Here is a 24,897-nt window from a genome sequence, read left to right on the forward strand (position 1 = left end):
TGGAAGATGGCAGAATACAGCATAAAGCATATCGCATTCCTGGTCAAGAATTTGGAAAAATATACGCCCTCCTAAGCGAGCCAACCGTGGGAGATCATCAAAATGCAGTGGCAAAGGAGTTATTCGGATGTGGCGACTGCGTTTACACTTTAAGAGGTTTCTTAACCCCGCCCAGGATGGGTATACTGCATGGCTACAGGATCAAGAGAATGCCTCATTTCGGTGACTACTGTCCCCCACAAGTATTTCGGACCAAATTTGCATCACTTCTTCCGTCACCTGAAGCTTCAACTATCCAAGTGCACAAAATCAACCCAGACGCGGTGAAGGCTCTCAAGCCAGAGGAGCGTCAGCTGTTGATGAGTTGCCTGTCAACACAAAAGACTAAATTTTGCCTGGTAGACAGGAAAGGGCATTTCATCCCCGAGAGACAATTGAGTGGGGCCAGGAGCTCATCAGCATCACTCGCATCACTGTTCGCCATCAGCGTCGGGCTTCGGGTAGGCGGCGATCCATTTGTTGAACTGATCGCATTGTCATCCACTTCTGTGATTCGTGAGTTGGTCCGTTTTGCTAGGCCACCGCTGGCAGGCATATCTCAAATCCACACGTTCCTGCGCCACTTTGCAGAGACTCTGATCGATCCCCAACTCAAAAATAGCGAGGATGTTTCGGATGCTGCAAGAATCAGATTGGGAGCGAAGGTCGTGGCGAACTTAATTCGTAAGTGTGGGGATTTCGACCAAGAAGAGTTCCAAGAAACATGTCGAAACTTGTTCGGCATGACAATAGATCAAGAAGAAATTGGAGCCAAGCTGGGGCTCTTACTCATTGGAGTGGAAGAGTATTTCCACAACTCAACCGATAGACTCGAAAAGCGATTGAAACTTGGCAAGCTTGTCATGGACACGGTGTTCGCAGGACTAACAGGAATCCCGGTTTGGGGTTTTATTGCAGCCATAGGACAAGTTCATGGTGATTCATTGTATGAGAAGTGGCAGAAAAAGAAGGTAAAAAAGTGGACAGACCTGCAAGAACATTTCAACGACTGCTACAATGACACAATTGGAGCTTCGGTGGTACGTAATAGGTCTCTTGAATTTCATTTGTTTGGAGGTGTTAGGGTGAATGTTCCGGTTGACCTGCCAGTGATTGAGAGTTGGAAAAATCATATCGCAAATTGTTACAGACATCATGTATGAAGACCGACAGAGGAGGTAGTATATATGCATATATTAGGTTTGCTATAATGTAAAATCTGGGTGATTGCACAGCGGACAATTATAGTTACACCTAGATGATGAATCTGGAAAACACAAGACTCATTGAAAGTACCTTCACAAACAGACAAACTAGGTTGCATTTTGGGGACACTGAGGATCTTCCAACTACTGAGTTTGCCTTTTTGAAATAGGGGGAACTGTAAATATTACATTACATAAACCAATAGAATAGCTAGAATAAAGTACTGTAGTACATACCTCTTTAAAGAGGTACTATGAGGCAAGATTTAAACAACCCTTATTTTTAAACCTCATGCTCAATAGTTTAAGGATACTGATTCTTGGCAGTCTCTTGGGCCCAACATGTAGGATAGAGCTGTATAACTGAACTGCTAAACTTGGAACTAACCCTCACCAAACTCACAGCGGTTTGGTTAAAACCATTGGTTACAGTTTTAGCGGATTGATTGGACTAGGTGAAACCACCTAATCTGATCGAAGATACTATACAGAGTATGAGAATTACCTATTAAAAAGCCAGGCACTCTGCACTCAGTTAGTTCGTTGCATACTTGGTCAGTCACATTATTATAATTCGGATATAGACTCTGCTAAGGCAGGACCTGGACTCTAGAGTGGATATCAACTCTGTGCATACATGGGGTTGCAGGCAACTATAATTTATATGGAAATATGTACTCTATGCATAACCCCAGTTTTAGGAATGAGCACTACCTAACATACAAGGCCAATAGAAGGCATTGCACGATTCTCTCTCCGGCCTCAAATCCATCTTTTGGCCGTTTTCGCTAATATGCTTCACCCGGTATATTGCAGACTAACTCAAAATGCGGCATGAGGCCTGGAGCTACACCAACATGATAGTTGGAGCAGGCCGAAGTCCATCATGGATCTTGCAATTGCAGATCCATGCGCACTTGGCAATGGGCCATGGAATAGACCCCGAGTTCAAGAATACAGCCCTAATATTACCCCTCATCATCAGCAGCAGCTTGATGCGGGGAACTTTGTAGAAACAACCCCACTCTGCTGTCAGATTTACCCCACTGCCTGCTTCCCCTACTCCTGACCCTCTTTGCAGGATCGAAAACCCGATCACCCGCTTCTTCACTGGATTCTTCGGCTCGAGCTGAAGAAGAGACCTCATCAATCATTGCAACATGCTTTCTACCCGCGGGGAAACATATGCCAAGGCCGGCTTGGCTAATAGCTATCTCGGCCCCCCCAAGCCCCCCTTCGATAAAGATAACATGCACGGTGTTGTGTCTTTCGGCAATGCAGAGAATGTACCCAGCCACCGAATCCTTACTCCTATATCTGGACATGACGTGTATATATTAACTGATGAGGTGGTAGTTCCTGATGCACAACGTAATGCTTGAATACATCCGCACGCAGGTGAGCCCTGGACTACACAGTGTAGAGAACAGTGGTTGGCTAAGCAAGTGTGAACAGGTAGCATCAGACCTCGACCACACATGTCTCACCTACCATGAAGGCCCCTTTGGCCCAAGACGTCTCCGCGCAGCTATGGCGAATCACATTACTACATACTTTCACCCCGCCGCCCCGATCTCACCTGATCATCTCGTTTTCACGAATGGCGTGACGAGCCTAAACGCGATTTGTGCTCTCAGTCTAACCGACCCCGGCGACGGGATTCTCCTGGGTCAACCCATCTACGGCTCCTTCAACGGAGATCTCCGCGTCCCCTCCAGCTGCCAACTGATCTACACCCCCTTCCACGGGAACGACCCATTCAGCCCCGATGCCGTAGCTCGGTACGAGGAGACCTTCCTGCAAGCACGAGAGAAAGGGGTAACAATCCGGGCCCTCCTGATCTGCAACCCGCACAATCCGCTCGGCCGATGCTACCCGCGCGAGACCTTGGAGGCGCTACTGCGGTTCTGCCAGAAGTACCAGATCCATATCATCAGCGACGAGGTGTACGCGCTGTCGGTGTACGGAGAAGATGATTCCTCCGATGGCTTTGTTTCTGTTCTGTCGATTGACCCAGCCCCGCTCGGGGTGGATCCGTCCTTGATCAATGTGCTGTACGGGATGTCGAAGGATTTCGCGGCGTCGGGGTTGCGGCTGGGATGTTTGATCAGCCGCAATCAGAGGTTTTTACAGGCGGTTCTGTCGATGAGGTAAGTGGACACACTTGGACTGACTATTCATTCTCGTTATATGGAAACGGTCTTACTTTGCGTTCTAGTCGATTCCATTGGCCTTCGAATATATCCTGCAGGGTTGCCACTGCCGTTCTCGAGGATCGAGACTTTGTGGATACCTTTCTTGAGAAAAGCCGCCGATTGCTTCGTTCACAGCGGGATTTGGCGGCACGAGCCTTGGAGGAGGCGGGGATTCCTTATGCGCAAGGCGGGTAGGTCTTCTCCAGCGCCCCTGTTGCAGGTTCAGAAGACGGAAATTTTATGAACTAATGTCTGAAGTATTGCGGGCTTTTTCCTCTGGGTTGACTTGTCCAAGTGCTTGGATAAGGCGATTGTCGCTAGTCGAGGCGGTTGGGCTGCAGAGTTGGATCTGTCCCGCCGGCTGCAAGAGCTTGGGGTGGAGATGTCGACGGGATATGCCTATCATAATGAGGTTCCAGGCTGGTTCCGAGTCATCTTCTCGCTGGAGGAGGAGAGCCTGAAGGAGGGTTTGTCAAGGTAGGTTGCATTTTGATTGCACATTCATAACGCGGGTGGTTAGGTACTAACAACGGTGTCCACAGGATTATCAAGCTTTATCACAGCTCCGGGGGATCATCTTAGGGGAATTTCGATGGTTTCCGGTTGGCTACTCAATTTTTGATGGTTCCTCCTACCCTTTAGCTGAGGAAATGACCCTTATTCTTCTCCTTTCCACACTGAACCGTCAGACCACTTCATATACCGATCCCTGTACACCCCTGGCAGGGAAAACGCCTCTTCCCGACTTCCTTTCCCAGTGTCGTCCGAGCTTGCTCCCAAGGAGTAGTATCCTCATTGTAGGTAAATCCAGGGGCACATCTCTGGGTCACCACTTCGACAATACATTCAGCACCATTCCAGTATTGGCCAGATTGGCAGCCGGTACCAGCCTTCTCGCAGTGCCCTGCAACATCATTATAGGTGGAGCCAGGTGGCATTAAAATAATAGAGAGATCCACATTCTCTTATAAAGGACTAGTAACCGTGTCTTGCATCATCGCTGTAAACGGCTCACGCGCTATCTCTAGTTTGGACAGGATATTGGTAGCCAGCTACGGAGGTATCGGCCAAAAAGCTGAGTCACAGGATCACAGGCCAAGATCTCCGGAGCGCCCTTTAATGCATTATGCAGATTCTCACGGCCATACTCCACCATATCTTCATACACCTCCCATCGCGTCCGCTCACCCAGAACTTTCTCCTTCAGCATCGGAACAAGAGGGTATAGAGGATCATTTGTCCTCAGTGAGAGAGATTCCACCCACTCGGTGTACGTGACCCCCGTGCATTGGGTATGGGCATATGCTTTTCAACAGGTTGAAGCTTGGAAGGACATTTGTTTATATTGAGCGGGTGAAAGAGAGGTCAACAGAGAACAAACGACCGGTTGTTTGCATGAATATCGATAACTGTGTCTGTATAACTCTAATTTAGAAGTCATATGTACTCGATAAACTCAGGTACTCTCAATTGGGGATATCCCTAGGGTATACCGTAAGTCGCGTTGAACCATTTCGGGTTTCTACGAGCGACAATGGCTGTTTTAAAGAACTTAATGAAAGGTTGGATGACTTTGATTGATCAGCTAGGGTCTATCAATGAGGAAAGGAATGGATAAAAGGTGACGATAATAAAACCGAACGATAATAAAAAGGGACCGCGGCCCGATAAGTCAGTACGTCAGGTTCGAGGGAAGAGTTACAGGATACAGAGGCCTCAGACCCAGGCAGTTCGGTCTGCCGTTCAGTCCAAGTCCAAATCTAAGATAAAACCCTGAATCCTTTCAAACGCCAACGGGGCATTAGTGTGCAGGTTGAGTCCATGTCCACTGTTTGGCAAGAGAAATGCGCCGGACCTCGTTGCATCTGCAGCAGGAAAGACATTCCTCAAGGTGCGCAGAGCAACGTTGCTGGGAAAGTTACAGTTCCCCTGACAGAAGACAAGATCCTGCTGCCCGTTCACCACAAATACCGGGCCCGTGTAAGATTCGGCTGGGTGTTCCAGCGTTCCCATGGTGAATTGCTCTCCCCACGTTGTTGTTTGTCTATTTGCGAAGGCCAGATACAGAATGGGGATCTCAAACCCTGGAAAGTGGAAGAAGGCATATTGTACACCATAGATGGTGGAGGCGACAAGATATCCATCTTCAAGGCCAACGAATCTCTGCGACAGGTCCGTGGACGCTGGGATGAGATTTTGAGCAGCCCAAAACTGTGGTGCACCAGTGGCATTGTCCCCGAAGCCAGTCAGAACAAGAGCATCAAAATCAGACGGGTATGTGGCTGCAACAGTCGTCGTAATGGCAGAGCCATACGAGTGCCCGACCCCAATAACATGGGAAAAGTTTGTATCCGACAGCTCGCCATTCCGAAGGAGACCGACTAGAGCGTGTGCGATGGAGACTTGAGCAGGCCCTTGGACGATCTGGATTGGGTCAGGATGGGACGATTCTCCTACTCCCAAACGATCATAGGAGAAGGTGACTTGTCCAGCCTGAGCAGCAGAGTCAATGTAGCTATTGGACGGAGCGGCAAAATCCCAATAATTCTGTCCGAATCCAATGCCGTGAGTCAGGAACTGGACCGTAGAGTATTCGTGACCAGTTGCATTTCGTCTCGGGTAGCATAGTCTGCTGCTGATGTTGAAATTTTGCGAGATCTGTCTTTCAGGTCCGCTTACTTGAGCAACGATCGTCGAGTTGACAGTAAACAAGTCCAGGAGGAGTTGCGTGGCCTGTGTTCGATTTGTGGACGATGGTAAATTAAGCTGAACGTTGGATGCACCGGACACATGGACAGGAACAATGCCATTGACACACACTGCATGGCCTCCGACACTATACGAAAGCCGAGGACTCAGGAATCCACTGGTGTCGATATCGATAGCTGTGACCTTGACCGCAATCGCTATTGCGAGCCCAAGAATGACAGTTACAGGAGTCATGATCATAATGAAACCACTCGGAAAATCTGTGCCAATCTCAGTCAGTCCTTAGGATGTCCAAGATGGCCTCCGAGGTAGCCGGGGGAAGGGAGGACTTGATGTCCTTTCCCTGAGAAGGATGTTTACTGTACCTATGAGAACCTAGTGATGTAGGCAAAAGAATAAAGACTTCGGATGATGAAAGGACTTGGAAGACAGTAGTTCGATGTGAAAGCGAGGAGGGCAAGGTAAGAAAGAAAGAAAACATTTCGCGACGATAATCGACGATGCGATCGCGAGCAGGAAACATCTCAAGTTGAATTACCTGGAAAGAACTCTTGAAGGGAAGGAACTGTTCAACTGTTTGCGGTGTTGGCATGAGGCCTCTGCGTGAGGCTCCCCATAACTCACCTAGATAGGCCCTTCTCTCTTTCTCGTTGCCTTAGTTCAATCAACTATCTGTTGCTTTCTCTCCTTTCTTTCCAAGAGGTTATGAGGCCCTTTGATCGTTGACAGACCTTCTAACAACCGCCTGTCGCCTATCTGCTTCTTCTCCACATCCGACTTGCGCCGAAAGACGCGTTATCAAATCAGCAATTGAATCGTCAACACCGTGGGCGAACCGGTCGATATGGTCGAACCCCGGCTTCGACGACGAAAGCAAGGCCGCAGACAAGGCAGTCCGTCCTGTGCGACGCAGGCACACGAGGACAAAGGATCCTGACGACCGGATGCGATACTCTGAGGCACGGAAGAAGCCGACGCGTCTTGTCAAAAAAGCACTATCCAGGGCGCACCAGCGCCGAGTTCAGCAGGTCATCGAGGATGCCCTCGGGATATGTGACGGCTCCCTGAATGGACAAGGAATGGAATGGGGCGTACGAGAAAGGTCTCACCCCCTCATTGAAGATCCAAGATCCCCAAACACAAAGAGAGCTCGCAGAGACCGCGATCAGAAAGCAGAAGCCTTCCGGGTAACCTTTTTCCAGCAACCACCGCTAGCAGATCTCTCTGACAGAGTCTCTTTTAACTACCCACAACCGATCGAATTCCCACCAATTACGGCACAAGAGATACAAGAGGCAGTAACAACCCTACTAAGTAGCATGCTACTTCCACTTTGCGTAATGAATTCCGACTCTTAGAACTCCAGCTTATAGATGCCTGTTCTACCAATCAACTACATCATGCAACATCTAGAAAATTCTACTGGGTCCTCAAACTTCTCGTCAATGATCGGTTAGTCCTCTCTCTACCATCCACTACACTGCAATGATCGTTGCTCTGTACATAATAACTTAACTATGTAGATCAAATGGAAGGTGGCCAAGAAGGGAAGGTCTCTACTAATAATAAGGACTTAGCTTAATGGCCCACTCCTTCTTACTGAAAGTAGTTAGAATGAACATCATGTGACCACCACCACCAATCTCCGCAATTGTCACGTGGTAAGCCACTGGCAAGCTTCCCTTGCTTGGAATATAGTATTTCCGTCTTCCGAACGCTCTTAGTAATAGGAGAATGATGCAGTCAAGCTTATTCCTCTTCAAAACACTGTAGTCATACTAGTCTAGTACCTTGCAGCCTAGACAACGGCCTCTCACTCTCTAGGAAGCCGCGGCCTATTACGGAGCTTAGATTGCCACATGACATTGATTCTAACTACTTTTAGCAAGGGAGTGTGCTGTTACGCTAAGGGGGGTAAAAGCAGTTCGCCGATGAATCGCCTCCCGTTTACCGAGCTTCCCGCGCGGTGAATCGTTGCCAAATGGAAATGTTTTTCGACGCACGTGGTAAACGATGCCAAGCTCCATTGGTCTCTGAGAGCAAAAGCAACCAAACCCACATTTCAAAGAGCTCAAGTCCCAAGTCCAAGCAAGTTTTTCACCCACTGATGTCGCTTGCCGAGATTGTGTCGTCCGAGCACCTCCCAGAAAGACCGGTGGCCTCAGAACTGTCCAGACACGAGGCTGCATGTCGACATCTCATTAGCTCCTTCAAGAGCGAAGCTTCACACGGAGGCAAAACAAGCTTTTGCCGTATCCTCCATCAATTACAGGAACCAGGAACCCGATGGTCCCCTGGGCCCGCAGTGTCATGGCTGCATTCTCGAAGCCTGTCAAGGTGCCAGCCTGTCCCCGGTTCCTTATATAAGGTCGAGCAGCCGAAGAGATCAGCAGAGACGAAGCACGCAACAGTCTATCCTTTCCCGTCTCCAACATGTCCACCATGTCTCGTGTTGCCCTGACTCTGGGCCTGGCCTTGGGTGCCTCTGCTGCCAAGAACTCCATCGTTGCGCCTACCGGTGCCGAGACCCTCACCGTCGCCCTCCTCGGTGGTAGGTGTTCATTCTCCGTGAATCATAAACAATCGTCGAAAAAAGACTGACATTCCATAAGACTATGGCTGGACGGGCTGGCAGCCCCTGCCCCTGGACTTCTGCAACAATGTCTTGCCTAAGCTGAAGGCGGACGGCGTGCAGATCCCTCGCGAGATCCAGAACGACTGCGACCCCGGTGACCGTCAGGCCATCGCCAATGCCACCATCGAAGAGGGTAAGTCTTGACCCTTGTATTGTCCCCCTCAAAAGGGAGAGGTCACAGGAGTGGAGGGTTCATGCGCTGACACCTTATCTACAGGAAGCACTGCTCGCTATATCGAGAATGTCTGTCTCCGGAAGAACTGCTCGGCCTTCATCTCTGTCGGCGACAACTTCTATGACAGCGGTGTCGACTTCACCCCGGAGGGTATCCAGCGCTTCTACGAGGGCTGGGCCAATATGTACGCCGGTGAGGCCTTCAACGGCAAGCCATGGTACCAGGCGCTGGGCAACCACGACGTCGTTGCTGGCAGGGCCGGTGTCGACTTCCAGACACGCATTGCTCCGTTGATGGAGGACCGGTGGTACTTTGGTAACGACAACCTGCCCTACTACACCTACGACCTGACCGGCTCGAACTGGACCGCGACCTTCGTCGTGGTGGACTCCGACTGCTTCATCAACGCCTACCAGGAAGCCACCTCCGTCTACAACACCGACTACGTTATCTCCTGCCACAAGGAGACCCAGAAGCAGGTGGACTTCCTGCGTAAGTCCTTCGCCGAGTCCGACGCCACCTGGAAGATCCTGCAGATCCACCATGGCTACGTCTCCTCCTCGAGCAACTACACCGAGCTGGCTCCCTTGATTGACGTCGTCCGCGAGAACAACGGCGTCGTCGTCAACGGCCACGATCACTGCATGGCCCACTACCACTACCAGGGTATGGATTTTGTTCTCACTGGTGGCGCTGGTTATGCCGAGGCCGGCGACTGCAACTACGGCGTTCCCCTCGGCCCCTACGCCAAGTGGCTCGGTGCCGACGCCAAGCAGGCCGCCAACGGTTTCGTCACTCTCGACATCAGCTACAACTCCCTGAACTTCGAGTACTACGCTCGTGACATGCTGCTGAACGGTGCCGACTACTACAGTGTCAAGAATGACCAGGCACCCTCCTACAGCTTCTCCGTTACCAAGCACGCTACCAAGGGTTCCAATGGCTACGGTCGCAAGTAAACCCACGTGGCAAACCCTGGGCTTTTGTATAAAAGGTTGAGTGTATGTGACGAGTCTTTTATTTTATTTCTTGTATGACCGACGGGCAAATCTGCCTTTAAGCACATTAGATGTCAGTCTATATATCATTCTTTCAATAGTATAAAAATAGTTTCTTTTCCACGCACATACACACACACTCTCTCTCTCTCTCTCTCTCCCTTTCCAAGAAACAAAATAGGCATGGGCGTTGATGTGAATGCTTAACCAGAAATGAAAGATAGGAAATAGGAAAACCTATGTTGAATTTGGAACAGCATTCACCATATAGAATTAACACTTAACCCAGATAGAACAGTGGGCAGCTAGCTATTCGAAGAATCATAACATCATCCTTCGCTCAGGGTCATGTATACTTCATGTATATCCAGAGAAGATGTGAGCCTATGCAGGATATGGTCAATGCTACTTTGTGGAGCGACCGCAAGGTTGCAAAATTTCGTCACAGCATTGAGAACGTCATGGACCAAGGGCATGTTTGGTACTGAATCTGCCTCAGACGAGGGCGAAATTGCGGACAGTAAAGAGAGACTAAAAGTACACCTTCTCAACACAGTCATTGACTCATTCCCTTTTCGAAGACACAAAGTCCAAGGGGAATTGATCAGACAATTGCAATATGCAGCCAAGGGTTTGCCGAACGGAAAGCGAACCCTTTGACAAAATTATATATATTAGTGAGCCTCGCCCCATGACTAGACTGGTTTACCCAATCTGCAAATCCATACCCAACCGACCCAATCCAGCTGCTATTCATGGATATAATCGTCTTGCCTTGAGACTTTTGGAAAATAGAGCTGATGTTGCTGCCGCACCATCGCCCATCTCTGGCAGAGCAGCAATCGATGGAGCGGCCGAGCATGGTCACCTGGAGATGTTACAGTTGCTTTTGAATGCTTACGGAGATCGAGCAGACCTACCAGTTGTCTGTAGCAACGCTGCATCTATCGCGGAAAGAGAATGTCACCCAGGTATTGCAAATTGGCTAAGGGCTTATACACGCTCTTGATACCCGATGAGCTTTTTGGAAAGGAACATTATCAATCGCAACTCTGTCTATTCCGCTATGTGCATTCTCCCGTCCCCGTTCAACCAGCCGAGTTACGGCCTTTCCGAGGCGCTTCAACAAGGTAACCAGTCATCAGCTGATGTATACGACACGTGGATCTCTGCAACGGCTCTTTGAAAGATTAATATCTCTGTGCAGCTCGATTAACTGAAGAATCTGTTAGCCGTGAGAACTGCTTAATCCAGCTCTCATAAGATCACAGGCACTGACCTGCTGGAACACAGTAGGCACTAAGGCCATGCTCGAGGATTTGCTGGTTCTGCTCAGTATCATTGCGTCAAGGCGCATGGGAGAATAACTTGAGATTGTGGTTGATATAGACAAGGGTTAAGGTTAGCCTTTCTTTCCTTCTATTCACTTCTTATAGTAGGTAATGGGTAACACTAACCTGCTAAAAGTATTGACCCTTTATTATGGTCTTTAAAATAGTTCCATAGTAGAAGAAAGGATGGAGGCCTAGATATGAGTAGAGTAATAAGTGCAATGATAGCCTCCTCTGACCACTCCATTCTTTATAGACTCACAGAAGAAGGCCGGCAATGAAAGTTGTTGGTTGTGTCCAGGGCAGGAAGGCTAATCTGAGAACAAAGGAAAGAGGCTTTTATTCTCCATAATGTGGCATTGTAGGCGAAAACAGTGTGATCGAGGAAATACCAGTCACACTTAAACTAGGAGGAAACATGGTGAAATATCTATTCTGAAGAGATGGACCTGATGTATATACTTGATTGACATGAATTCTACATGAATTGAGGACTAGATCACATCAGCATTCCTGTGCCCATTGATAGCATCTTCAGATCTTGATTCTGCTGGCTCACTCCACTGGTCCACAAACCACCTCTGACGAAAGCCTTGAGTAAAATGGGACAATAGAAGCACATCACAGCATCGCGAGATATTGTATAATCCCTCTCAGTTATGCAAACCAGCATGCTTTACCTAAACGACAGTAGGAAAAAAGGAGAAAACAGGCAGGATTAGCAATTCATTCTGATAGTATCACATAGATGGCTACCCCTGCAGCGACAAATGAAGGGGTATCAGTGCATTGATGAGTGTACCATGGCAGAAAAATGTAAGAAAGAGAACAAAGGGGTAAACAGAAAGATGGATGCACACGTGAGGCTCAGTGGGTAAGAACCTTTCCCTATAATCATGCAGGCACTGAGACCTTGACAAATTCTATTTTGCCACTCTCATGGCAGATAATCACAGTGGCGCCATCATTAAGATCAGGTCTGAAGACGCGGATCCGGGACGATGACGAACAGGATGTACTGACATCAAATAGGAATTCTCGATTGTCTAGCCGAAGACCGGATGTACTATCATCGACGATCTGAAACCTTACTATCTCGTCACGTTGCAACATGTTGGACCAAAGACCGACAAAATACCGGTCTTGGAAGACGCAACCGCTGACGAGATTCCTAAGTCGTTCACTGCCAAGGAGGTGAGCAGGGGCCACTGAGGGATTCTCGCTCACAGAAACCGCAGTTGCAGTCCATTTTCGGTCGTCAAGGTTGGCGATGATACACTTATTCTCGCTGTTATACGGGATGATGCTAATCTGGGGCGGTTTACCTCCGCTCCTCTGCTTCTTCACCCAATCAGCCTAAGCTCCTTGCGCAATTGATGGCCATTCCACCTACCAGGTAATGATTGGCAAAATGAGGCTCGCTTGAGGAATCTTCCGGGTTTGTCCACCATGCGTAGACCGATTCGCTCGTTCTCCCCCAAGCCCAAGCAAATAAAAGCGTGCCGTTGTCGTTGAAGGTGGCGTGTGTAAATGCTTGGATAATTCCTTGCGGCAAGGTGAGTTTGATGGGATTTGCACTGCAAGTATTGTCATGGTTACTTCGTGTCATGCATCATTGTAAAATTCACGAAATTCACCTACCCTCTCTGTCGCAGGACAATGTCATGTGCATGAACAAGTGCGAAGACGCCGTCCGTTGATACTGCAACGCTGAGGAGATTATTATCATACTCAGGGTCTGAAAGATGCAGTTGCGCATCGGTCAACGTTCGAAGAAACATCTAGATTGTCAGTGCTTCAATTGAATGGGCGATGGGCTGCTCCCATACCAGTTTTCTGCCTTGGGGCGCAGAGTATCCCCAGAAAGCAATGTGGGATCCATTAATCGCGACACCTGTATTCTCCAATTTCAATTCTCTTGATCTGAGAGAGATTGGATAATCATGCTTGGGTTTGCACTCAAAAGTCCTGACATCCAGTTCAAATATGTGCAGATCCTTCTTACTCAGGTATGCCGCAAGTGTTTTACCATTCTTCTCAGCTTGTGACACCGCAACAGCAATCCCTTTCCCTCCGATAAGCTCGTGGCGCTCTGAATGTCCCACTGGAGCTGAGATAGGATCTCGGGTCGACTCTGTGGGAGATAGCGATGGTGGGGATGCCGGAGGGGTCTGGAGCGACGGTGTTGAAGGAGTTGATGCTTGCAAAGATGGTGATGATGAGGATCTTAGGGAACTTGGATTGCGAGGTTCGGGGCAATCATTGTCACTATGATTTTGGGGGTTCTCACTATGATCCTTCACATTTTTGATCAGAAACTCTAGTGTTGAAGCGTCTGGTCTTTGTTTCGGGTCCACAATCATGATCAGTGTGATGGCCCTTGCCCAGCAGGGCACCACAATGTTTTGCTGGGCTCCAGTCTCAATTTTGTCGTCAAGCCACCGGTTCACTGAACCTTTCACGCAAAAGGTTGCTGGTTTGCGCCCCGAGCCCCTATGATCGTTATCAAAGAAACAATCATTGCCTCCCTCCCGAGAGCGAAGACCGACCAAGTCATTAACAGCCGCGTCCCTACCAATGGCCCAGGCCAGGACCTCAGTGAAGATGCAGCCGAAAGACCAGATGTCGCCCTCGCGTGCAACTTCGTCTCCTCTTTTGGATGTGGCTTCAGGTGCTTGGTATGACCCTTCCGCCCGCCCGGGGCGGGAACTACCTGTCAGACGTGAACGGTCTGTCAAATGGTCATACCAGTCTCCGACCGTGAGAAAGTTGGTATTTTTTTGTTCTTGTTCAGGGGTCATCGAGATCCCGAAATCAGAGATCATCCATTTGCCGACTTTGGAGTTTCTATCGTGCCTAATTAAGATGTTCTCGGGTTTGAGGTCCATGTGTGCACAGTACACCTCATTGGCGGTGGATTCGATGGCAATGCCACTGTGAAGCCATTTGATCGCGTTCGACAGAGCCCAGCATTGCCGAAGAAGCAGCTTGGACACCTCGGCAGGATCGGCGCTCACAAGATCTAGACCTGGGAATTCTTCCTCAAAATCGTATATCTTCTCCTTGTTGGCGGAGAACCCGGCATGGAGAAACAGAGAGAGGTCACGGTGCTCCGCGTACGGGAAAAGGATGTAGAAATCGTCGCCGTGGCGCAATGTCGCAAGATGTTGCATAATACGGTCCTGCCTTGTCAAGCTCTCCTTAAGGATCTGCAGATTCTTCAATTCGGAGCGGGACTTTCGCGGCACGTGAAACTTCTTGCAAGCTACAAGATGGTACTGCAGTGCTTTAGACCTCATGTATCAACCAACCTTCTTGGCTCAGACTGAAGAAAAGTTCTTACCTCGGGATACTCAGCTCCCCCGACTTCCTTGAAGCATCGCGGCGCTATTTTTACAAGGTCGACTTGACCAAACGACCCTAATCCAAGCTCCTCTTCCTTATCAAAAGGCAGACGCCAGTTTTGGGGCACATCGTGCACTTGTTGAGTCTGGTGGCAATCGACTATAAACGGACAGAAACGGAATTGCTTCTCGTGGAACAGGCCATCGTGTGGAGGGTCGAGGAACTCGGCGATCCGGTCTAGCGATAAGGGGATGTCATCATCTTTGTAGCGGGGTGTGTCGTCGTCCTTGAGCAATTTCTTCAAGATATCCGAATCCTGCCATATTGCTCCAATCAGGACAAGTACTGACAGAATCACGAACATCTCCCTCTGCACTAGAGCTATGACAGCGGCTTTTGTCGAATCCGGTAAGAGCCTTCGAATACGTTCCTTGTCCTGCCATAGCTTCTCGAGATCATGTTTGCAGATGAAACAACGATTTAAGTCTTCGGGACACTTGGTGATAGAGTTGAGATCGTGGATTATTTCTGCCGTCGTACGCTGAAAAATAGAGGTCCTCTGAGATTCCTGCTCGGGCATTGTTGATCAACATTGTCTATAGCGATATCAACTCCGATCATTCAGAATGTGTGGTAGTTGGCAAAATAAAATCGCGACGTTCATCGGGCATCACATATGGGACGGTGATAAGCGGAAGCGAAAGGATTTGCTTGATCTGTTTTCAAGGACTGCGCAGAACGCAACAAGGCTTGACCCTGGGAGAGATGTAAAAGGTAGAACATGTCCAAAGGGACGTACATAGGCCGTGACCTAGTTGGTCACCCCGCGTGACTGGCAAGGACAAAAAGGAGCGCGGCGCATGGAGGATTCAGCCTCCAAAGGTATCTCGATTCGCTGGTGATAGAACAGGTCGAATAAGACCAGTACATTCAGGATTGCTTCTGGGGTGCCAAATGGGCAAAATAGAGACAAGGCATCCAGCTTCCGTGATATCTAGGCTGTAAGGCTGAAATTGCCCTGCGCGCCCATGTCTCCTAAGTGCCGCGTGAGGAATAGCTGCATTAATCATAAATAATAATTATTATAATAATCATATTATTGACAACTGCGCAGCCACGCTCATAGCCGCCACTTTCAGAGGGAGTGCTGTGTCCTATCTTACACATACCAAGAGGAATCAGATACATCAAGAGCGGACCAAACAGAGTGTAGGTAGATACTATAATTTGTATGAGTCAATTATGTCATGAAAACTATCCATATTTAATAATAATAATAATAATTTCCAAGTCCCTACCTTTGCTGCGCCCTGAAAGCGTAGAGTCTAAATGACCCTCACTCTACACCTAACCTTGAAACACTGCATTTGAAGCAAGTGATCTGTTCTTTCTACCAGTACCTTTTCACATCCACGTCCTGGTCAATTCCTGGTCCCCGGAGGACCTGGCCGTCTCCTGAACAAGTAAAACGGCCTCCGTTTCCACCAAGCATCAAGATACATGATACAAATATACATGAGCCACGTGATGACTGTCATGGGTAGCCATGTGGCTAGGAAGACCCAAAAGTCCTGAGCAATTACAATTTGTTGTTTGCCCGAATCAAAAACAAAGAAGTTCATGCCATAAAGGCCCTATCCCTGTGTCAGTCACAACGCTCAGCGCGTTCAAGGGCAGTGGGAGACGTACGACTATAAATGAACCGGGCAGATAAATAGCCGAAATAAACGTTATTATCTTGACTGCTGCACTATCGTCAATGTTATCTCGCTGGAGGTCTTTCAGCTCGCTCGTAACGAGCTGGAGTTGCTCGGTTATATCGCGTAATTCCCGATCAATCTTTGCTGTTTCGAGTTGGTTGTGCAGGTTGAGGGTAAATCCAAGCTAGGCAGTCAGTAGTTGTAGTTGTGCGACGCTTCCAGGGTGGATTTACCAGATCGGTAGTGTTCCTGATCCTGGGGGTCAATCCATCGCAGCTTTGAATATATGACCTTATCCTGGGTTCGTGCTCATTGCATTCGTGAAAACTATCCTTCAATCGCAAAACAAGATCAAGGGTACCTTCACAGGACGCCCGTGCCTTGTTGACCCAATCATTCAGGTTGCGGAGGGTGACGAGATGATTAAAGCTCTCTTGAGGGGTCAACTTCTCCGGTGTCATCCCGAATGCCTGATCGTTCTATATTGATTTCAATATGTGGACTTCCAATGAATAACAGGTATGGGATCCTTTGGCTGAATTACATACATAAGGTTCGAATCTATGACCAAGGTGTCGGAGAAACCATCGCCAATTCCCAGAGAACGTGGACATGACCAACGAGTGGAGAGATGCTGGGTTTCGCAAGAGGGAATCGACAGAATGGTTGCTTTGGTCTGACGATCGTGAGTTGATTGATGGTTTGAGACCAAGCAGCTCTAACAATCGAACATCAAGCACGCTGGTTTCGTTAGGGTGGAGCAAGATAACTACGTCCCTTTTAGGCGTGTGATGATGGTAGATACCGGTGCGCCGAAACGACCAGGGATTAGGTCCTTCCCGGTGGTTTTCCTCGACATAATGCAGTTGGTAGGAGACATCTGTCCTCTATCAGTAGATGTTCAAACTATGACACCGAGATCGCGTATGAGGGCGACTGACAAAAGGATGCATCTGCATCCATGTGCGAAACCATTGCATGGGTGCTTCCAGCCTCTGAGATATGCATGTCTTCCCCGAATGAGAGAATAACAGATAGAAAACTGGGATGAACATTGTGTTTCAACATGACGATTCCCATTAGATCCTCGCTGATCATCAAAGGCATGATCGAGTTCTCCGAGTATATTGATCTAGTGCATTTATCGGAATCAGACAGTTCCTCAATCATACTAAATGCAGAAATTACTCACATTATCCTGGTATCCGACTTGACCGGGATATCATTCTCTAAAACAAGAGTGATCTCTTCAGACTTCTTGTACAATGTGGTTTGTGCCCACTCTCCTGGCGACTTGGATTTACTACTCGCTCACGTGTCATAAAATCTGCGACCTGCTTACCATCCTGATAGACATCTGTTATTCGAACAGACATAGCATCATCACTGACAAAGACGCTTTTCGACCGGTCTCGTAACCGCTTCATCATGTCTCGCACATTTTCATTCTTCCTTTGATTCTGGGTCAAGGATGCAAAGTACTCAGCCCATGATCCTGTAGCCATTGTTGTGTTAATGGCTCGACGGCGTCCCTAGACTAGAAGACAGGGACTTTGCTTGATATACACCTGTTTTGTCTCGGCATTTGCCGCTCTTGGGATGACGGAAATGGATAGTACAAGCCAATAATACCGAGAACCATCCTATTTCAGGCAAGTGGCCGCTCCTCCGGACTTGATCGTCAGGGATCCCGGGTGGCCCCGACTAGCTGTGAGATCTCAGATCGCTTGAAGTCTTAGCTGAGCTAGCTGAACCGGGTTTCCAGCAAGAAGGGCAAAACGACAGGATCTCGTTATTTTACCTGCCTCTTACGTGGACGATGTGATAGACACTGGACAGGAGAACTCGTCGGCTAACCAATCTCAAATTGCAGTCGTGACTTGTGAAAGCTTAAATACGAGGATTGTCTCATCCTGCGACAGCTGGCGGCGGCACTGCTTTGTTGGCAGGCAACTGGGCAACAGGGCAAGTGAGGCAGCCAGCCATCGTCAGCCCGTCCAACTCAAATCAAGCATCCTGAAGGTGTTCAGCTGACGCTCTCCTCGCTCGGGCGTATGCTATGATTTTTCTCGTCAAGTCCCTGTCCATGGGTCACTCCTTAATTTTATGTGCCTTGGGAAATGCTTGAAAAGCTTGAATAGATGCCTACCGCAAGTCTACCTGTTTCCACTTCCCACTCAGCTTGTTCTTTGTATATTTACAGATCATAATAAGGACATTACTTACTTGGCTCAGGTCGATGTCTGTGGTGATTTTCCAACGGTCTTGGCTCAGCTGAATCAATTGTCATTATTATAGTAAAGCGGCAGAAATCAAAGCCATGCTCGGGTGACTCACTGTAACACTGACGGGAAAGGCTGGCCCATAGTGCTCCCTGATGTAGTCTTCGATGTCGGTGCCGCGCTCCACGTAACCAGTTGGTGCTGGTGGCAGAGTATATGTCTTCTCGATAACCGACATCATATAAAGAATTCTGTATATTATCAAAGCAAGAAGAGTCGACTCGATCAGCTCAATTGTGAGGAGTGCTAGACGCCGAGTCTCATAGTCCCCACTTATATGGAGTATCGCAGACTGGGCTGAATCCAGCACATGATGATGGCAAACAACAACCACTGCATAATTGGTCGACTTCCTCCCTGAAGTGATGCATTCATGCAGTTCGCACAGCCAAATACACTAGTCGAATACTATATGTCCAATTTTCAAGTCCATTAGGCTGGGAATTCTCAGCCGCAAGCCTGTGCTGCAAACAACCCTGGTCGATGGGATTGTTCGGCCATAATATTCCCTCCCAATTCGCCATAGATAAGACTAATGAAAAGGGGACTTCCTAATCAGCAGGGCCTTTTGCCTAATTCGCCCTGTCATCTTCAGTTCAACGAACATAACTAGATTGTTCAGTCCCACGAGGTCGATAACTTCATGTCTCCTTGCATACGTTGACAAAACGCACCTTTGATCTCACAATGAGTGGTCACACACAACAAATGAAGCTCAAGTAGGCGTTTTCCTCTCCTGTCTGCCAGATGACAAATTTTCCGATCTGACCTCTTAGACAAACCCTCCACGGCTATCAAATCTTCGTAAGGCAGATCCTCGCCCAACATTGACGTGGTCAATCTGCTGACCGCCGCGCATCGCTCTGTGATCATCAACAGTTCATTGTTCTCAGCGCCGTGATTGGAATCGGAGTCTTCAGCAATAATGGCGCAGCTATGGCGATTGCTGGTCCCTGGGGTCTCCTCCTGTCCGTCCTGATCATGAGTCTGATCGCCATTGCTGTAAGCGAATCTATCGGTGAACTAACCCAAGAATTCCCCGTCTCCAATGCGATCGTCAGATATGTAGGCACGTTTGTGGACCCTGACTTTGGCTGGGTGGTAGGCCTCGCCTACTGGTATGCGTATGCAGCTTCCTTCGCAGTGCAGAATGCCGCTGCAGCCGAACTGGCGACGTACTGGGGCTTAAGTCCGACTTGGCAAATACTGGCATTTTATTTTCTCGCTCCTGTGCTGTTCTTTTGGCTGAATATGACGGGCGTTTTTGTAAGTTGTCCGCTTTGAAGTCTCAGCATAGGCTGATACGACTCTCTCCAGTACTATGGCATCGTTGAGACTGTAGGGGGAGTATTGAAGCTGTGCTTTATCCTTGGCGTATCAATCTACTTGTATGTCTTGTCCGGCCAAGGTTAGTCATTCTTCATCGGGTTGTATAGATCGGAGATCGGTTGACTAACTTGGAATCAGAGCATCTCGGAGGCAGCGATGGATGTGAGTACTATTTCTCCCTTTTGTTCATCATCCTAACCGTGATCTAGCAATATCCGATGGATTCCAGAACAAACCACCTATGTTTCTAACCCATGCACAGGCCGTCTGGTAAGAGAAAAGCCATTAACAAGCTCCGGTTACCATAGCTGAGACGAATTCAGTTACGCAATCCCACTCGTCGCATACAGTTTCCAAGGCATCGAGCTGGTCTCCATGACTGCCTTCGAGGCTCGAGATGATCGTGCCCTGCGGTGGCCAGCCCGCTGGACAGTCTATGTCGTCGTCCTCGTTTATATCATGTGCACACTTGGGGAAGTCCTAACGGTGAAATGGACGGATCATCTATCGCCGATCCCTGGCGCACAGCAGGTCAGTCCCCGCACAATCGACAAGCAACCCCCAGCTTCGACCAGCCTACCTGTCATCGCGGCCTGGAACGCAGGACATAAAACGCTAGCCGGCGTTATCAACGGTTGTTTGATCCTGAGCGGGCTTTCCGCTGCGAACACATCCCTCTATGCTAGCTCGCGCACACTGTACGGCATCGTGAGCTCTCTGCCAGGTAAATGGTGGTTAAAGGAAAGGATCGAATGCCTAGGTGGTCTCACCAAGAAAACGCGTGTCCCTGCTGCTGCGTTGCTCTTCTCATGGGTGGCTTTTTATTGGGTTCCATTCCTACACCCTTCCCAAACTGAGGTGTGCTGCACTCCATCTTCCCGTCTAGCTGAGGGTATCTGACACATCTCCAGGTCATTCAAATCATGTCTATCTCCACGAGCATATCCTGCTTGATTGTCTGGGCGGCGCTGTGTCTAGCTTATTTGCGCTATTACTATTGGCAAGTGACTTTTTTCAACTTCCGCAAACGGGCCCTCTACTAACAACCACAGGGTAGAAAAATGCGGCTCAGGCCTGAGTCAACATGAACCAGGATTTCTACGAGGAACTCGCTCCCAGATGAATTTTGAATCCATACAGCCTTTTCCCGCCTGGCTGGGTCTGATCGGATGTATCGTTATATTCTGCTTCTCGAGCGCCACCTGGTGGGTTAGCAAAGTCACATTTAACAAGGTGGCTACGGCGTATGCAGCAGTAAGCTCCTTCGTCTCTGGGAAATATCCGACATCATCACTAACTCAATCTTGCTTAGCATGTTGTTTTGTTTATATTGCTCATTATTTTAAAGCAAGCGAACGGTAGTCTGTTCAAGCGCTGGGGTGTACCATTATCCGCCGATAAGACTGAACTGACCCAAGCCCTGAGAGGCCTCAGGGACGACATGCTGGCGGAGCAACGAGAGTCAGCTGAAGATCGAGACAACGGCGTACCTTTGGAGTGAATTACCTACTTTCGAGCGACGGGAGACTCCAGAATCAGAGACTCTCTGGCCGCATTGAGTGTATAACGAATATTACGAGATTTGGTAGACCAAGGATACCGTCTGAGGATGTATTATAGCAGGCTGTTTATATCATTACTTGATTCATGAATACAGTTGATATAGGAGAATCCAATCCAAGGAAGCATCATCGTCTAAGGTTTTATTGTTTTGCTTTTCGTGTTTTGGGTGACTTTCCTGCCTCTCTCTTGCGTCCGACACTTCAGTAAACTGGCTTCGACAGTGACATGTTGGAACAACGCGATCGAGCGAATATCGGTGGCAGTTGAGCTAGGAGGAAGCAATGGTTAAATGTCTACTCTGAAGAGATGGACTTAATGCATATATTTGAATGACATGTATTCTACATGAATTGAGCACTCGACCACATTGAAGTCCCGGTGTATGTCATCATTTTTACTGATCGTGTTTCCCACGTGCTTTTGGCTTTAAAAGCAGGGATAACCAAAAATGCAAGCTGTGCCGGATCTGTTTCTAGGAGACATACTATCTATCACCTTACTACCTGTCCTTAATGCCTGCTCTTGAACCACTCTTGCTGGTGGGTAGTCACTCATCACAAATGGGTACTTGCAAAGACCTCTTATGCGTTATTCATAATAAGCCCTTATTCATACAACTACTAATTATCCTATGTAGAGTTGCATAACCGAACCACTAACCAAATTCAACCCTCACTGAACTCTCAGTGGTGAGGGTTCAGTGCCTAGCCTAGAGAATCACACTGGTTGTAGTTTCCCTCCCCCGTAAACTAAATCTGTTTAGTGAGTACTATTAGTTATAGTTTTCATGGTTTATTTAAGTTATGAGTTTTACTTGGTAATCACAGTTTGAGGATTTCTCTAGAAGATTTTGAAACTCAGAAATTCAGAATACAGAGCAATAGAATTGGGGGCAAGAATATCAGTTCGATTTCCCTACTGGACTGTTGAACCTCGACCGTCAGGGCTATGTGTTGGAATTGACACCTGGCATCTCTTCTCTTGCTCCAACCATATTAATATACTTAATAGAAAAGTACCAAATCCCTAAATAGTATAATTAACCTAAAAGTTCTTTAAGAGATGGTTATGATTGCTAATAGATTCTCACTGTAGTAATAATTCTTATTTCTACTTTCTTTCCTCTACTTATTAATAGCTGATGATCACCCTAACCCCTGCTCTTCAGCTATTTCTTCTTATTAATAAGGCATACTTAGATAGGCAATACTATCATTCAAAATTCTATAAGGGCACTTTCCTTTCCTCTTTCAGTCATTACTACTTTAAAAGAGTAAGCCAGGTGAGTTAGGTGATCTACTTACCTTTAAAGGTAATTCACTTATATCTTTAAGGTGATTCCTTTACCTATCTATAGTAATTCACTTACCTCTTTAATACTAATACTCACCCTTAGCCCCTTATCCTTTATACTAGTTTCCTAGCTACTTTACCTAGTTATTTATAATATATTAACTAGGATATAGGGAGTATAGATCTAAGAAGTTAGGGTCCCTATAGACCCCCTAATAAAAAGTATAAAGAAGTTCTATCTACCCTCCTTAACTTCTCTTATACTCTTTTATCCTAATATCTTATATAGCTTTAAAAATCTACTACCTATTTCTTATTTTAGTCTTACTATAAATATTATTTTTCTTCCCTCCTTTATATTATACTATATCTCTATTCCGCAGAAATACTAAAAGAAAGATAAAAGATTAATAGACTAGCTATTATCTAAGCTAATAGCTATATTTAAGAAGTAAATTAAGAAAAAGACTAATATTATTATAAGACCTTCTATTTAAATAAATCTAAGGTTCTCTAGGAATAAGTTCTATTAGATTATATTAGGTTAATACTATCTATACTCTTTTAATATATACTTATTTATCTTACTAAATCTTTATCTCTTAAATATATAGGTGGGTGTCCTAAGAGAATAAAAAACTCTAAGAAGAGGGCCTTTATAAAGGATAGCTTATACTAGACCTAGTAATAATTAAGGATTTTATATAATTTTATATATTCTTCTTATATAGAATAATCTCTCTATATTCTATAAAGTTATCTATACTAAATTTTATAGAGTAGTTCTTTATAGGCTTTATCTATCTTACTAAGTCTACTTTTAATAAGAAGGATACTTAGGATATTTATAAAGTTTATAGATTTACTATTAAAGGACTTTCTATAGAAACTAACTATAAAAAATAGATTTTAAAATTACTTATTAAAGATAATACTATTAAGGATATTAGAAGGGTGAAATATATATTTATATATTATAATCTTAAGAATATTATTATCTCTATATAGACTAATAATAATCCTATTTTTATCTATTTAAGATATAGGGTCTAGTTAATATTTATAATCCTAATTTATTACTATAGTAGAGCTTGGATTAGTATATTTATATTAGATATATTAAAGAAAGATAAGTATAGGCTCTAATATAAAGTACTTTATAAAATCTACTAAGCTAGGTTCTTTTATTCTAATATACTATAGAATATTAAACTCTATATATATTATAGAATAGATAGTAAGATTGAACTCTTCTTCTAACTTAGTAAAATATAGATTAAAAATAATAATAATTCTAAGAATATAGTATATATTTTACTAGCACCCTATAAAGTCTTCTAAAGCTAATATTATATAATTAGTTTTTATATTATAATAAGAGAGTATAGTAAGTTATAATTTAATCCTATATCTTAGCTTCTAGAAATAGTAGTTTAGGATAGGGCTTTTCTATACTTTAATTTATTAAAAATATTAAAAAACTAGAATCTAGATAATAATAAGCCTATTCCCCTTCTATAGAAACTATCTATAGCTAGAGAATCTGTATTATGCTAAGTCACTAGATTAAGGGGAATCTCTAATAGTATATAAATATAGAAGTATTTTTACTAGTTATTTTAGGTAGTTATTATTAATACTAGATATCCTAAGATTATTATAATTTATACTCTAAGGTAGGGTCTTATAAATAGGCTTAATAGTAAGATCTAGTCTACTTATTACTTTAGAGTAGAATAGTCTAATATTTACCTATAAAAGTAGTAACTAAGTTAGAAAGAAGCTAGATACTTATATAAAAGAATCTTAATATTTTTAATAGAAGCTATATAGATAATACCTCTATTATAAGTAGTATAGATATATTCTTTAGAGAGATAATATACCTTAACTATATTAAATATTTTAAAGATATTAGAAAATACTATATAATTAGCTACCTAAGGCACCTACTAGCTAAGTAGTAGCATGCTATTATAAAAAATAAAGATTTATATAAACTTAAAAGATAACTTAAAGAGTTATAAAGTTAGGAGAATTATAATAAATCTAATAATTAGAGTATAGCTAAAGAGAGTAATACTAATAATAAGAGTAA

General features: G+C 46.0%; 6 protein-coding genes across 6 annotated transcripts; 3 read left to right on the forward strand and 3 right to left on the reverse strand.

The window, feature by feature from the left end:
- Window positions 1-2,404: 2,404 nt before the first annotated feature.
- Window positions 2,405-3,920, forward strand: Aspvir_002313 (pyridoxal phosphate-dependent aminotransferase; the record flags this gene model as incomplete). The annotated part of the gene is made up of 5 exons (XM_043273914.1): window positions 2,405-2,530; window positions 2,601-2,642; window positions 2,700-3,394; window positions 3,496-3,630; window positions 3,698-3,920. The coding sequence occupies 5 exons, from the start codon at window positions 2,405-2,407 to the stop codon at window positions 3,918-3,920; spliced, it is 1,221 nt and encodes a 406-aa protein (XP_043129849.1).
- A 1,262-nt stretch (window positions 3,921-5,182) lies between these two features.
- On the reverse strand, window positions 5,183-6,382 carry Aspvir_002314 (alpha/beta fold hydrolase; the record flags this gene model as incomplete). The annotated part of the gene is made up of 1 exon (XM_043273915.1): window positions 5,183-6,382. The coding sequence occupies one exon, from the start codon at window positions 6,380-6,382 to the stop codon at window positions 5,183-5,185; it is 1,200 nt and encodes a 399-aa protein (XP_043129850.1).
- A 2,208-nt stretch (window positions 6,383-8,590) lies between these two features.
- Aspvir_002315 (uncharacterized protein) lies at window positions 8,591-9,917 on the forward strand (the record flags this gene model as incomplete). The annotated part of the gene is made up of 3 exons (XM_043273916.1): window positions 8,591-8,699; window positions 8,761-8,916; window positions 9,001-9,917. The coding sequence occupies 3 exons, from the start codon at window positions 8,591-8,593 to the stop codon at window positions 9,915-9,917; spliced, it is 1,182 nt and encodes a 393-aa protein (XP_043129851.1).
- Window positions 9,918-12,181: 2,264 nt separating this feature from the next.
- Aspvir_002316 (uncharacterized protein) lies at window positions 12,182-15,212 on the reverse strand (the record flags this gene model as incomplete). The annotated part of the gene is made up of 5 exons (XM_043273917.1): window positions 12,182-12,628; window positions 12,681-12,864; window positions 12,929-13,068; window positions 13,117-14,565; window positions 14,631-15,212. 5 exons carry the CDS (start codon window positions 15,210-15,212, stop codon window positions 12,182-12,184), a joined length of 2,802 nt encoding a protein of 933 aa, XP_043129852.1.
- An 841-nt stretch (window positions 15,213-16,053) lies between these two features.
- On the reverse strand, window positions 16,054-17,837 carry Aspvir_002317 (uncharacterized protein; the record flags this gene model as incomplete). Its single annotated transcript, XM_043273918.1, has 7 exons — window positions 16,054-16,266; window positions 16,322-16,516; window positions 16,566-16,811; window positions 16,881-17,212; window positions 17,274-17,464; window positions 17,525-17,618; window positions 17,675-17,837. The coding sequence occupies 7 exons, from the start codon at window positions 17,835-17,837 to the stop codon at window positions 16,054-16,056; spliced, it is 1,434 nt and encodes a 477-aa protein (XP_043129853.1).
- Window positions 17,838-19,301: 1,464 nt separating this feature from the next.
- On the forward strand, window positions 19,302-21,444 carry Aspvir_002318 (uncharacterized protein; the record flags this gene model as incomplete). The annotated part of the gene is made up of 8 exons (XM_043273919.1): window positions 19,302-19,333; window positions 19,391-19,418; window positions 19,494-19,880; window positions 19,932-20,022; window positions 20,082-20,105; window positions 20,153-20,213; window positions 20,267-20,651; window positions 21,292-21,444. The coding sequence occupies 8 exons, from the start codon at window positions 19,302-19,304 to the stop codon at window positions 21,442-21,444; spliced, it is 1,161 nt and encodes a 386-aa protein (XP_043129854.1).
- Between the last annotated feature and the right edge of the window lie 3,453 nt (window positions 21,445-24,897).

Source organism: Aspergillus viridinutans, assembly GCF_018404265.1.
Source record: "Aspergillus viridinutans IFM 47045 DNA, scaffold_11, whole genome shotgun sequence".
Lineage (NCBI taxonomy): Eukaryota > Fungi > Ascomycota > Eurotiomycetes > Eurotiales > Aspergillaceae > Aspergillus > Aspergillus viridinutans.